We start from the raw sequence: 14,099 nt of genomic DNA on the forward strand, positions 1-14,099 counted from the left end.
CCTGGGTGCCCCCAAAACCACCCACCCCCCCCACTTCGAACCCCCCCCAGAAGATGGAACAACCGCCACCGCAGCCCCCCGGTGCGGCGGCTTTGTGCCGTCCCCGCTCTCCTTTTTTTGGGTTCAGACCCTGGGATTTTAGCTCTGCTGGGGCGAGTTGTGTTTCCCACCAAATTACAGGGTTTTTTCCCCAAAAATTCATCCTCCTCTTTGGATTTTTTTGGGTTTTTTTCCTCTTTTGCCCCTGGTTTTCCATCAATCGAAGGGGCTTCGCTGGCGGCGTTGCCGGTGCCGTTTAATACCTGCCGCCACCAGCAGCTTGGATGAAAAGAAAAAAAAAAAACCCGAATCACCTTATTTTGGTGAAAAATCCCCAAAGACACCAAATCCTCCCAGTTTGGGGCTCATTTCGAACAATTCAGGACAGCGAAAAGCGCAAAAAATCACCACCCGAGTGGCGTTTTGGGTAGTTTTCCCCCAAAAAAGCCACGTCTGGACGTGCAGTTTGGTGACATGGAGGGGGGCGGCCGTTTCCTCGCTCCGTTTTGAGGCTAAAATTCCATTTTTACCCGTTTTTTGGGGGGAATTTCGATCTATTTTCAACCTGGTGGCGTTTTGAGGTGATTTTAGCTTAAAATTCACACCTGCTTCCTCCCCATTGGCGCGATCCCTGCGATGTTTAAACCCATTTTTACCCGTTTTCCTCCTTTTTCCGCCAACCAAAGCTCCAGAACATCCCGGTGAAATATCTGTGGTTTATTCCATTTATTTTCCCCCTTATCCGGCTTCTTTTGCACGTTAATAATTGGGTTTATTCCATTTATTTTCCCCCTTATCCGGCTTCTTTTGCACGTTAATAATTGGGTTTTTTTGCCGAATTAGCAGATTTTTTTTAATAGTTTGTGTTTGATGGAAAATCAACATCGCCACCCGGCACCTCCAAAAACTGCTACTGAAACTGGGGGTGAATCCCCACTTTGGTGAACTTTTAAGAGGAGGCAGTGAAAGTGGCGCAGGGAAAAAAAAAAGTGGAAACGGCTCAGAAACACGGCAAAAACGGGGAAAAAAAGGCGCGAAACGGCACCGAGAGACGCTGAGAAAATGGTGTGGAAAATACTGTGAAAATTGGGGGGGGAAGTGCAAAATGGCACTGAGAGACGCTGCAAAAATGGGCAGAAAAGGCATAAAACGGGTGGAAAAGGCATAAAACGGGTGGAAAAGGCATAAAACGGGTGAAAAAGGCATAAAACAGGCGGAAAAGGCATGAAACGGGCAGAAAAGGCATGAAACGGGCGGAAAAGGCATAAAATGGGGCGGAAAAGGCGTAAAATGGGTGGAAAAGGCATAAAATGGGTGGAAAAGGCATAAAATGGGTGGGAAAGGCATAAAATGGGTGGGAAAGGCATGAAACGGGGCAGAAAAGGCATAAAACGGGTGGAAAAGTCATAAAATGGGTGGGAAAGGCATAAAAAGGGATGGAAAAGACATAAAAAGGGGCAGAAAAGGCATAAAACGTGTGGAAAAGGCATAAAAATAATCCAGGTGATTTTTTCCCCCCTCCGTGTAAAAAATTTCCTGCTTAATCAGCAAATCCGCCCGATCCCGTTCATGGATCGGAAAATGCCCGGTGAAATTTCACCGCTTTTGGAAAAGCGCTGACCAAACGGCGCGGAATTTTCGCCGCTCACGGTGCGGCTGCCATCGCCCTGCGGTGCTTTTCCCTCCTCCGAGCTCGTTTTCCTCCACCAGTCTGGTTTTCCCTCCTAAAAAATGGGTCGAAAATGGGGTTTTTTTGGTTAAAACCTCCCCAAAAGAGCAAATTCAGCCCAAATCCGGTAAATCGCACATTCACCGTGCATCCTGCGGGCACCGCCGCTTTTTATCCTTTTCTCCTCTTCCTCCGGCGCCCTCCGGCCACGGCAGCGACTGGAGGTTGGGTTTGGACCCAAAAGGAGAGTTTTTCAGCCCAAAAAAACGGCCGGATCACAATCCCTGCCGGAGATGCCGCTTAAATCCCTTTTTTTTCCCCGCTCGACTCACCGTTTTCCGCCCCGTTTCTGCCACTCCCCACGATCCCAACCCACGACTCGTTCCTCCCCGTTTTTTCCCGTAAAACACCCCCAAAATGGGCAAACTGGGTGCCGCCGCAAGCAAATCCGCGGCCAGGCCGTCTTTCTCTTCCCAAATTTGCCCCTTTCCTTCCCAAAATGGACTTAATCCCAGTTTTTAGACTCGTTTAATTCCGCTGATGTCGGGCGAAGGCGCGGCGATGCGCTTCGACCCGGCTCAATGGGAAAACTGGGCTTAAATTTTTTTAATTTTTATTTTTTAGGGATTTTATTTTTTAGGGAATTAAGGGAATATCTCCATAGGCTGCAAACTCGCATCCTGATTTTTATCAGATGAGCTAAAACCGGAGGGTTTTAAGGGATTGGAAGCGATGCTGTGAGGAGGAAAGGCTGAGGGACTCACATCCCACTCGGCTTTTCCAGGTGAGACCCCGAAATCCCCGCGGATTCGGCGCGTCGCCGCCATGGCGTCGCCGGCCGTCAGCCCGGACTCCTCCTCTCACGAAGGCCTCTCCTCCGTCAACTCCGCTCCGGCGTGTTCGCCCACTTCCGACTCGGAAAACCTCAGCCCCGACGAATTGGAGCTACTGGCAAAGCTGGAAGAGCAAAATCGGTGAGTGCGGCGGGTTTTCACCCCATTCCATCTTTTTTCCAGCCTTTTTTTCCGAAGCGTTTCCCTTAAAATCAAACCCACCGGACAACAACGAGCCGCTTCCCTCAACCGTGGATCCAGGCGGGATGAAAACGCTTCGGTTTATGATTTTCGAGGTGATATTTTCGCTGGAAGCAGCTGTTTGGGAATAATAAATAATAAATTTAAACTGGTTTTGATGGAAAACCAGCCCCCGAGGCTCGCTCAACCGAAATATCCGGTGAAAAACTCCGTCCCTGGCATTAAACCGGTGTTAAAATGCAGCCCTGGATTGTAAAATCCAATCCAAGTTGGTAAAATCCAGCCCTGATGTGGAAATTTCTTTGCAAAACCCTTTGGAAAGGAATTTCCTCATGGAAAAACTCCGTTGGAAATCTAGTTCTTTAATGAATTTGCTTAAAAAAAAAACAATTTTTAGATGGCTGTCGGCATCCGGGCGGGAAAAATAGCCCGTCCGGGTGCTGGTTTGGGGGAATATCGCCTTTTTTGGAATGGTTTTGGGGAAATCTCTCCTCCTTTGGGGCGTTTTGGGGGAATATCTGCTCGTTTTGGGGAAATCTCTCCTATTTTAGTGTGGGTTTGGGGGAGTATCTCCTCCTTTGGGATGATTTTGGAGGAATATCTTCTCCTTTGGGGCATTTTTGGAGAAATCTCTCCTGCTTTGGAGTGGTTTTGGGAGAGTATCTCCTCCTTTGGGCATTCTGGAGGAATCTTTTCTCCTTCGGGGCTGTTTTGGGAGAATCTCTTCTCCTTTCAGGCATTTTGGGGGAATATCTGCTCATTTGGGGGAATCTCTCCTCTTTAGCATGGTTTTGGATTAATATCTTCTCCTTTGGAGCAGTTTTGGGAGAATCTTTTCTTCTTTGGGGCTGTTTTGGGGGAATATCTCCTTTTTGGGGACGGTTTTACAGGAATCTCTCCTCCTTTGGGGCAGTTTTGGGGGAACATCTCCTTTTTTGGGACGGTTTTACAGGAATCTCTCCTCCTTTGGGGCAGTTTTGGAGACTTTTTCCTCCTTTGGGGCTTTTTTTGAGGCTGTCTCGGTCTCTCGCAGGCTGCTGGAGGCCGACTCCAAGTCGATGCGCTCCATGAACGGCTCGCGGAGGAACAGCGGCTCCTCCTTGGTCTCCAGCTCCTCGGCCTCCTCCAACCTCAGCCACCTCGAGGAGGACACCTGGATCCTCTGGGGCCGCATCGTCAACGAGTGGGACGAGTGGCGGAAGAAGAAGGAGAAGCTGCTGAAGGTGAGGACGTTGCTGGATTTTTAATCCTATTTTAACCCCGCCGCAAAAATCTACGGCGCCATCTTCCCCGTGCCAGGACAGGATGATGTCTCCCCATCCACGAGGAGCTTCCCCATCTCCTCAAAACCTGTTTTCTCAGGGTTTTGCCCCGTTTTTTCCCAGGAGCTCATCCGCAAAGGGATCCCCCACCACTTCCGTGCCATCGTCTGGCAGCTGCTCTGCAGTGCCACCGACATGCCCGTCAAAAACCAGTACTCGGAGCTGCTCAAGATGTCCTCTCCCTGCGAGAAGCTCATCCGACGGGACATCGCCCGCACGTACCCGGAGCACGAGTTCTTCAAGGGACAGGACAGTCTGGGCCAGGAGGTTCTCTTCAACGTCATGAAGGTAACGTCTTTCCTCGAACCTCGACGGATTTTGGCCGCAGCCCGGATGCCACTTCGGGTTTCGAAGCCGTTTTAACTGGATATTAATTTTTGATGGGTTTGGTTTCCACCACAAACTCCTGGAACCATCACTTCCTGCGGCGTGACAGCCCTGTCCTCGCAGAGGGACCTCGTTCCCCGTCCATCTCAGACCTCATTTTTCCTATTGAGTTTTTCTCCAGATCAGGAAAGAAATAATGGAGTATTTTGGGGTCTAAATTCAAGATTCCTAGATTTCTAAATTTCAGGATTTCTAAATTCAGTTCCTTCTCGCAGGAGGTGTTGTCAACTGATAAAAAAAGCTCTTTTTGATGCCGTGGTCGAGGCTTCCCTCCACTGTTGGCCTCCCACGGCCAGGGATGCAGGTCCTCCTGCTCACACATATATTTATTTCCCATTTTTTCCCTCCTTCCAGGCCTATTCGCTGGTGGACCGGGAGGTCGGATACTGCCAGGGTAGCGCCTTCATCGTGGGACTGCTGCTCATGCAGGTTTGTGACAACCCCGCAGCGAGGACGAGCTGCCCATGGGGTTTTTTTAACACCCTCTGGAGATGTGGTGGAACCATCTTAGGGAATAGGAGCCTTTTTCTTGATCCTGAGGAGCAAACCAGGCTCATTCCCACCATCCCACTTGCTCCTGATGGGTTTAAAATCCCTTGTTCACGTTCCTGGGACAGCTCCTGACATGTCCTGTCCCATCCAGATGGAAAGAGGCTCCTCATCCGGAGCTTCCAGCAGGGTTTTAAGGAGAAATTCATGTCCTTTTGGGTCTCCAGATGCCCGAGGAAGAGGCCTTCTGCGTGTTCGTGAGGCTGATGCAGGAATACCGCTTACGGGAGCTCTTCAAACCCAGCATGGCCGAGCTGGGGCTCTGCATCTACCAGTTTGAGTACATGCTGCAGGTAGGTACCACCCCACGCCCCCCAAAACACTCGGGGGGAGTGGGAACTGGCAGGTGGAGCCCGGGAACAAGGACAGAGAGAGGTAGGAGTGAAGTGGCAGCTCTTGGGAGAAGTAGATTCCTCCAACGGAGCTTGTGTCCAGCAACAGAGGTCCTGGGGATGTCTATGAGATGCTCTGAGGGTCATCGGTGATTTCTCAGGGGAGACCCAAGGATGAAACCCCAAGGATGTCCACAAGATACCCTGGGGACATCCGTGAGACCCCAGGGAACCTCTGTGAGATGCCTTAGGGACCACCTGGGAGACCTTGGGGACCACCTGGGAGACACCCAAAGGACCCATCCATGAGACCCCTCAGGAACCTCCACAAGATGCCCTGAGGGACACCCATGAGACCCTGGGGACCATCCACAAGCCCCTCCTCCCACCAAGACACCTTCCCTGAGACCCCTCAAGGACCTCCACAAGACCTCATGGACCTGTTGAAACCTCAACACCCATGACTGACTCCGAAAAACATCCACCGTTCCCCGTTTCTCTTCGTTTCCCCCATTTCTTATGTCCAGGAGCAACTGCCAGAGCTGAACATCCACTTCCGCTCGCAGAGCTTCCTCACCTCCATGTATGCTTCGTCCTGGTTCCTCACCCTCTTCCTCACCACCTTCCCTCTTCCCGTGGCCACGCGTGTCTTCGACATCTTCATGTACGAGGTAACGGGGCCGCGGCCGACACCGTAAATCACAAAGGGACCACGACCGTGTTTTCCACCTGGATGTGGAAACGTTCTCCCCACACCAACCGGTCTGATTTTTGGGGAGAAAAACCCGAAACCCCGGGTGGGAAAGGTGATGACATGGGATCAAGTGTAGACCCTTCCCACAGGGGCTGGAGATCGTCTTCCGCGTGGGGATGGCGCTGCTGCAGTTCAACCAGGCTGAGCTCATCCAGCTCGACATGGAGGGCATGTCCCAGGTGCGTGCCGCTGGCTTTTGGGGTGGATTTGTCCCACAGGACGTGTTTTGGGGTGGTTTTCTCCAACAGGATGTGTTTTGGGCTGGATTTGTCCCACGGGACGTGTTTTGGGGTGGATTTGTCCCACAGGATGAGTTTTGGGGTGGATTTGTCCCACGGGACGAGTTTTGGAACAGACTGGTCCCACAGGATGAGTTTTGGGATGGATTTGTCCCACGGGACATGTCTTTGGGACAGATTTCTCCAATGAGACGTGTTTTGGGGCGGATTTAAGCAACGGGACGTATTTTTGAGTGGATTTGTCCAACAAGGCATCCAAGGGGATGTATTTTGGGGCAGATTTATCCAAGGGGACTTAGTTTGGGGCAGATTTAGCCCCAAATTTAGTATTTTTTGGGCAGGTTTCTCCCAACTGGATGGTTTTATTCAACAAACCATATTTTGGGGTGGATTTAGGGAACAGGCTGTATTTTGGGTTTGCGTGATGGGCCGTATTTTGGGGCTGGTTCATGCAATTTTGGGATGGATTTGTGCGCCGAGGGCATGTTTTGGGGCAGATTTCTCCAACGGATCCTATTTTGGGGCCGGTTTATGTGACGAGCTGGTTCGGGGCCGTGTTTCACGGCCGGTTTCCGTGTCTGCAGTACTTCCAGAAGGTGATTCCTCACCAGTTCGACAGCTGCCCCGACAAGCTCATCCTCAGGGCCTTCCAGGTCAAGTACAACCCCAAGAAGATGAAGAGGTGAGATGGGTTCCTGCGCTTGGGTGGCATCTCCCATCAACTGTGGGGTGCAGGGCCGAGTGATCTGCTCCCCGTCCTCGTGTCCCAGCCTGTCCCCGTGTCCCACGCAGGCTGGAGAAGGAATACGCCGCCATCAAGAACAAAGAGATGGAGGAACAGATCGAGATCAAGGTGGGACGGGTCAAGTGTTGGTGTCTTGGGGTCATCCTCATGGCCACTTGGCCCATCCCTGGGGCCATCCAAGCTGTCCTGGAGACACTTTGGCCCATCTAGGGTCACTTGACCCATTCCCAGCACCATTCGAGCCATCCCGGGATGACTTAGTCAATCCCCGGGACCACTTAAACCATCCTGGGGCCACTTTGACTCATCCCTGGGACCACTTTGAGCCATCCTGGGGCGATGTAGCCCATTCCTGGGGCCACTTGAGCTGTCTCAGGGTGGCTTCGCCTGTCCCTGGAGCCACTTGACCCATCTTCGGAGCCATTTCAGACATCCTGGGACAACTTCACCCATCCCTGGGGCCATCTGAGCCATCCTGGCATCGTTTTGGCCTGTCCTACGGCCATTTAAGCTGTCCCCAGGGCCACTTAGCCCATCACAGGTACCTTTTAGCCTGTCCCCAGCACCTTTTGAGCCATCCCTGGGGCCACTGGAGACCTCCTGGGGCAGCTTAGCCCATCTCTGGGATCATTTGAGCCATCCAGGGGCTACTTTTACCCATCCCAAGGGCCATTTAAGGTGTCCCCGAGGGTCATTTAAGCCATCGGGGCCACTTGGCCTGTCACAGAGCCATCTGAGCCATCCCAGGGCCACTTTCACCCATCCTCGGGGCCATTTGAGCCATCCCTGGGACCATCTAAGCCATCCTGGGGCCACCGTGACCCACCTCAGGGCCATTTAAGCTGTCCCCAAGGCCACTTAGCCTGTCCCCAGGGCCACGTAAGCCGTCCCGAGCCATATAAGCCATCCCAGGGCCACTTTGTCCCATCCTCAGGATCGTTTGAGCCATCCCAGGGCCGCCTGAGCCATCTGGGGACAGCTTAGCCCATCCCCGGGGCCACTTTACCCCCGTGTCCCCCTGTCCCCAAGCCCAGTGACCCCTCCCGGGGACATCAACCCCCCTGCACTGGGGCTTATTCCTCCCTGTTTTCCACCCCCCCAGCGCCTCCGCACCGAGAACCGCCTGCTCAAACAGCGCATTGAAACCCTGGAGAAGGTAAACACCCCTGGAGCACCCCTAAACCCCCCTGGAGCACCCCAAAACAAACCCTGGAGCACCCCTAAACCCCCTGGAGCACCCCTAAACCCCCCTGGAGCACCCCAAAACAAACCCTGGAGCACCCCAAACCCCCCTGGAGCACCCTCAAACCCCCCTGGAGCACACAAAACGCCCCCGGGAGCACCCTAAACCCCCCCTGAAGCACCCTGAACTCCCCTGGAGCACCCCAAAAATCCCTCTGGAGCACCCCAAAACAAACCCTGGAGCACCCTAAACTCCCCTGAATCACCCCAAACTCCCCCTGGAGCACCCCAGAACAAGCCCTGGAGCACCCAAAACTCCCCTGGAGCACCCTAAACTCCCCTGGAGCACCCAAAAACTACTCTGGAGCACCCCAAGTTCCCCCTGGAGCACCCCAAGTTCCCCCTGGAGCACCCCAAGTTCCCCCTGGAGCACCCCAAAACAAACCCTGGAACACCCAAAACCCCCCTGGAGCACCCAAAAACTACTCTGGAGAACCCCACGCCCCCCTGGAGCACCCCAAGTTCCCCCTGGAGCACCCTGAACTCCCTGGAGCACCCCAAAATCCCTCTGGAGCACCCCAAAACAAACCCTGGAGCACCCAAAACCCCCCCTGGAGCACCCCTAACCCCCTGGAGCACCCTAAGCTCCCCTGGATCACCCCAAAACCCCCTTGGAGCACCCTAAAACCAACCCTGGAGCACCCAACCCCCCCCCCCGGGGCAACCCCAGCACCCATGGGTGCAGCCCCTCCACCTCCAGCACCCCTTTTCTAAGCCGCACCCCCAAAATTCACCCATTTTGGTGCCAAAAGAGGCGAATTTCAGCCCAGCGAGCGGCCGCTTCCTCCCTTTTCCACGCACGCTCTCTCTCCGGGCGGTGGGAAACGCTCCGGTTGAGGGCGAAACGCCCGCGCCGCGTACCCTCTTGGAGCTCAGAGGGGGAAAAGAGCTCAAATCCTCGGAAAACGCCCCAAAACGGGGACCGTGGCCTGGGAAGGGTGCCGGGTGCCTCCGCCTCTCGCTGCCTCCGTCTCCTCGTTTATCTCGTTCCGTCTCTCCTCTCTTTTCTCTCTCCTCCGCCGGCGGCCGCAGGAGAGCGCGGCTCTCGCCGACAGGCTCATCCAGGTAGCGTCAAAAATCGCCATTTTTCCCTTTTTAACCCTTTTCTCCCCCCTTTGGCTTCCCCCCCTCCCTGTATCCAGCTCGTTTTGGGGTAGATCGACCTTTTCTCCTGCTTTTCCGGAGGCTCCCGCGCACCTTCCCCGCGTTGCGGGAAGGAGGATTTGGGGGCGGTTGGTGGAAATGGGAAGTTTTGGCCCGTTTTGGGGCTCGGTGACACCTCCTTGTCCTCGGCGTCACCTGCCATGGGGCTGACATCATCCCCACGGGGCTGATGTCACCTCCTTGTCCTCGGCGTCACCTGCCACAGGTCTGATGTCATCCCTGCGGGGCCGATGTCACCTCCTTGTCCTCAGTGTCACCCGCCACGGGGCTGACATCATCCCTGCGGGGCCGATGTCACCTCCACGGGGCTGACATCATTGTCACAGGGCTGATGTCACCTCCTCATCCTCGGTGTCACCCGCCACGGGGCTGGTGTCACCCCCACCTTGGTGTCACCCTCTCGTGCCTGCTGTCACCAGCTGCGGGCTGTCACCCCCTCATCCCTGGTGTCACCTGGCTGACGTCACTCTCCATGGCCAACGTCACCCTCCATGGCTGATGTCACCCCTGTGTCCCCATCATCATTCCCTTGTCCCCAGCCTCACGCACTGTGACACCAGCGTGGCCCCACGTCCCCCCACGCCACCGCAGCCCTCCCGGCGACCCGCAGCGGGGCGGAACCAGCCACCCCCGTGCCACGGCGGTGACGCGTGTCCCCCGCTGTCCCCAGGGCCAGGTGACGCGGGCGCAGGAGGCGGAGGAGAACTACGTCATCAAGCGGGAGCTGGCGGTGGTGAAGCAGCGTTGCACCTCGGCCACCGAGAACCTGCAGCGCGCCCAGACCACCATCCGGCAGCTGCAGGACCAGCAGGTCGGTGTCCCCAAGCATCCCCAGGTGTCCCCAAGTGTCCCCAGGTGTCCCCAGATGTCCCCAAGCATCCCCAGATGTTCCCAAGTGTCCCCAGGTGTCCCCAGATGTCCCCAAGCATCCCCAGATGTCCCCATGTGTCCCCAAGCATCCCCATGTGTCCCCAAGCATCCCCAGATGTCCCCAAGCATCCCCAGATGTCCCTAGGTGTCCCCAAGAATCCCCAGATGTCCCCAAGCATCCCCAGATGTCCCCAAGTGTCCCCACATGTCCCCAGGTGTCCCCAAGCATCCCCAGATGTCCCCAAGTGTCCCCACATGTCCCCAAGCATCCCCACGTGTCCTCAAGCATCCCCAGATGTCCCCAGATGTCCCCAAGCATCCCCACGTGTCCCCAAGCATCCCCAGATGTCTTCAAGCATCCCCAGATGTCCCCAGGTGTCCCCATGGCCTCCACACATTCCCCCCTTTCAATTCACGCCCTCAATCTGGGCGCTTGTGGTGGCTGCCACCGCCGTGGGCAACGTGGAGGGGTGACAGGCGTTGTGCCCCCCACGGGTGACGGCGTTGGGGACGGTGGCAGGGCAACCCCCGCTTCAGCGAGGAGTTCGTCACCCACCTGGAGACGGAGCTGGAGCAGTCGCGGCTGCGGGAGAGCGAGACCCTCGGCGCCCTCAAGGAGATGCAGGATAAAGTCCTCGACATGGAGAAGGTGACAGGGACGGCTCGTGGTGGCACCCCGATGGCCTTGGAGATGGAGACAGGGCCCACGAGTGGCCCTGGGGGTCCTGGACCTGGTGTCCCCTGTCCCTGGGGACCTCCAGTGCCACACAAGTGCCCCCAGGTGTTCCCCCTGTGCCCGCGGATCCCTGGTGCCACGTGTTCCCAGGGAATCCCCTGCCCCTAATGTCCCCTGTCATCTTCTCCCCAATGCCCCCTGAGTGTCCCCACCTCCACCCAATGGAGGGGGATGACCCCCCAGTGCCACCACCCTGCTGGTGACCAGTGCCACCACCCCGAGGTGTCCTCCGTGACGTCCAGCTGCCCTGGGCTGTCCCTGGCTGATACCCGGTGCCACCGCTCCGGGATGTGCCTCCCCTGGGCTATCCCCACCGGTATCCGCTGTCCCCAGCGATGTCCCCCGTGTCCCTGCAGAGGAACAGCCTCCTGCCGGACGAGGACAACGTGGTGCGGCTGCAGGAGGAGCTGCAGGCGCTGGCGCTGCGCGAGGCCGAGGCCGTCAAGTCGCTGACGGAGCTGCAGCAGCAGGTGAAGGACCTCAGCGACAGCTGGCAGGTAAGGACCGGGCCACCTGCGTCCCCTCCTGGCCACCTACATCCCCTCCTGGCCACCTGTGTCCCCTCCTGGCCACCTGAGTCCCCTCCTGGCCACCTACATCCCCTCCTGGCCACCTACATGCCGTCCTGGCCACCTGTGTCCCCTCCTGGCCACCTACATCCCCTCCTGGCCACCTACATCCCGTCCTGGCCACCTAGGACCCTTGTCCCGACATCTGGGTCCCCTCCCAGTCACCAGGGTCCCCACCTGGCCACCTGGGCCCCCTTCTGGCCACCTACGTCCCGTCCTGGCCACCTAGGACCCTTGTCCCGACATCTGGGTCCCCATGGGGGCCACCTGGGTCCCCTCCTGGCCACCTACGTCCCGTCCTGGCCACGTAGGACCCTTGTCCCAACATCTGGGTCCCCATAGGGGCCACCTGGGTCCCCTCCTGGCCACTTAAGTCCCTTCTCCCAACATCTGGGTCCCCTCCTGGCCACCTGCATCCCCTCCTGGCCACCTGGGTCCCCTCCTGGCCACCTAGGACCCTTGTCCCGACATCTGGGTCCACTCCCACCCACCTGGGTCCCTCATCCCGCCACCCGGGGTCCCTGCGGGGGCCACCTGGGTCCCCCCCGTCCTCCGGCGGGTGCCTGACGGCCGCGGGGCGCAGGCGGGCCGGGCGAGCGGGCGCTGGAAGGAGTCGCCGCGGCGGAGCAACGCCAACGCGCTGCAGGAGGCCGTGGTGGCGGCGCGGCTGCGCGAGGCCCAGGCCCAGGCCGAGCTGCGGGCGCTGCGCCAGCGGGTGCTGCAGCTGGAGACGCAGGTGGGAGCCTGGGTCACATCCTGACCGGGGAGGGGGGGCTGAACTGGGGGTACTGGGGCTGTAGGTGCTGAACTGGGGGTGCTGGGGCTGTGGGTGCTGAACTGGGGAACCCAGGGTTGGGGTGCGGGGTTGGGGGATCCCAGGGTTTGGGTGCTGGGTCAGGGGGTGCTGGGGTTGTGGGTGCTTGGTCGGGGGATACCAGGGTTTGGGTGCTGAACTGGGAGTGCTCGGGGTGCTGAACTGGGGGTACTGGGGCTGGGGGTGCTGAACTGGGGGTGCTGGTGCTCGAGGTGCTGTGCCAGCGGGTGCTGCAGATCGAGACGTGGGTCAGAGTGTGGGTCACATCCTGACCAGGGGGCTGGGGGGGGCAGAACTGGGCAGTACTGGGGCTGTGGGTGCTGAACTGGGGGTACTGGGGTTGGGGTGCTGGGTCGGGGGGTGTGCGGGGGCCGGGGCGCTGACGGGGCCGTCCCCGCAGGGCCAGATCCAGCGCACGGTGCTGGGCCGCGCGGAGCAGACGTGCGCGGGGCTGCGGGAGCAGCTGCGGGTGGCGGCGGCGCAGAGCAAGGGGCTGCAGGCGCAGCTCAGCGAGAGCCACCGCAAGCACGCCGAGGCCCAGTGCAAGGTGGGCACCCGGGGGGCACCCGGGGACATCCTGGGCACCCTGGGGCCACCCGGGGGCACTTGGGGGCATCTGGGGACAGCCTGGGGGCACCTGAGGGCACCCTGGGGACCTGCGGGGCACCCTGGGGACATGCTGGGGTCCCTGGGGACACTTTGGGGGCACCCTGGGGACCCTGGGGGCACTTGGGGACACCCTGGGGGCACCCGGGGGACAGCCTGGGGGCACCCTGGGGACCTGCGGGCATCTGGGGGCACATGAGGGCGTCTGGGGACACCCTCTGTCACCTCCCAGGGGGGCACCCTTGGGTGCTCCCCGTCCCCTCCCCTGGGACACCCACAGCCATGGGGTCCCTATGTCCCCCCTCCCCTCCCCTGAGCTCCCATCACCCCCAGTGCCCCCTCCACCGCCCTTCCCGTGTCCCTGGGGACACCGCCAGGGCTGGACCCCCCCCCGGGTGGGGGGGCTGAGGGGGGTGGGTGACCCAGAGGTGCCAGCGGGTGACGCGGGTGCCCCCAGAGCAAGGAGGAGGTGATGGCGGTGCGGCTGCGCGAGGCCGACAGCATGGCAGCCCTGGCCGAGATGCGGCAGCGCGTGGCCGAGCTGGAGATCCAGGTGAGCTGGGGGGGGCACGGGGTGGGCACGGGGTGGGGGACGGGGTGCCGGGGGGTGCCGGGCACCCGCTGACCCACCCGCACCCGCAGAGGGAGGAGGGGATGATCCAGGGGCAGCTCAACCACTCGGACGCCGCCCAGTACATCCGCCAGCTCAAGGACCACATCGACGAGCTCAAGGCCGAGGTGAGGCACCCATGGGTGCTGCGGCGCCCGCGGCCCGCGCCCGGGGGGGCTGGGGGACCTGGACCCTGCACCCATGGGTGCTGTGGCACCCGCAGGCCCAGTGCCCGGGGAGGGCGCTGAGAGACCCGGACCTTGCACCCCTGCGTGCTGCAGCACCTGGACCCTGCACCCATGGGTGCTGTGGCACTCGCAGCCCATGCCCGGGTGGGGATGAGGGACCCGGACCTTGCGCCCCTGCGTGCTGCAGCACCTGGACCCTGCACCCATGGGTGCTGGGGGACTTGTACCCT

At 58.8% G+C, this 14,099-nt stretch overlaps 1 protein-coding gene across 1 annotated transcript; it reads left to right on the forward strand.

The window, feature by feature from the left end:
• Positions 1-2,533: 2,533 nt before the first annotated feature.
• On the forward strand, positions 2,534-13,809 carry EVI5L (ecotropic viral integration site 5 like; the record flags this gene model as incomplete). Its single annotated transcript, XM_086631087.1, has 18 exons — positions 2,534-2,682; positions 3,776-3,965; positions 4,128-4,352; positions 4,806-4,880; positions 5,168-5,293; positions 5,860-6,003; positions 6,176-6,265; positions 6,910-7,007; positions 7,118-7,178; positions 8,173-8,226; positions 9,345-9,377; positions 10,147-10,287; positions 10,867-10,995; positions 11,439-11,579; positions 12,235-12,387; positions 12,866-13,012; positions 13,529-13,624; positions 13,714-13,809. Coding segments are annotated over exons 1-18 (2,148 nt in total), but the record flags the coding sequence as incomplete, so codon positions are not given.
• Positions 13,810-14,099: the final 290 nt, after the last annotated feature.

Source organism: Tauraco erythrolophus, unplaced genomic scaffold (genome assembly GCF_009769465.1).
Source record: "Tauraco erythrolophus isolate bTauEry1 unplaced genomic scaffold, bTauEry1.pri scaffold_93_arrow_ctg1, whole genome shotgun sequence".
Taxonomy (NCBI): domain Eukaryota; kingdom Metazoa; phylum Chordata; class Aves; order Musophagiformes; family Musophagidae; genus Tauraco; species Tauraco erythrolophus.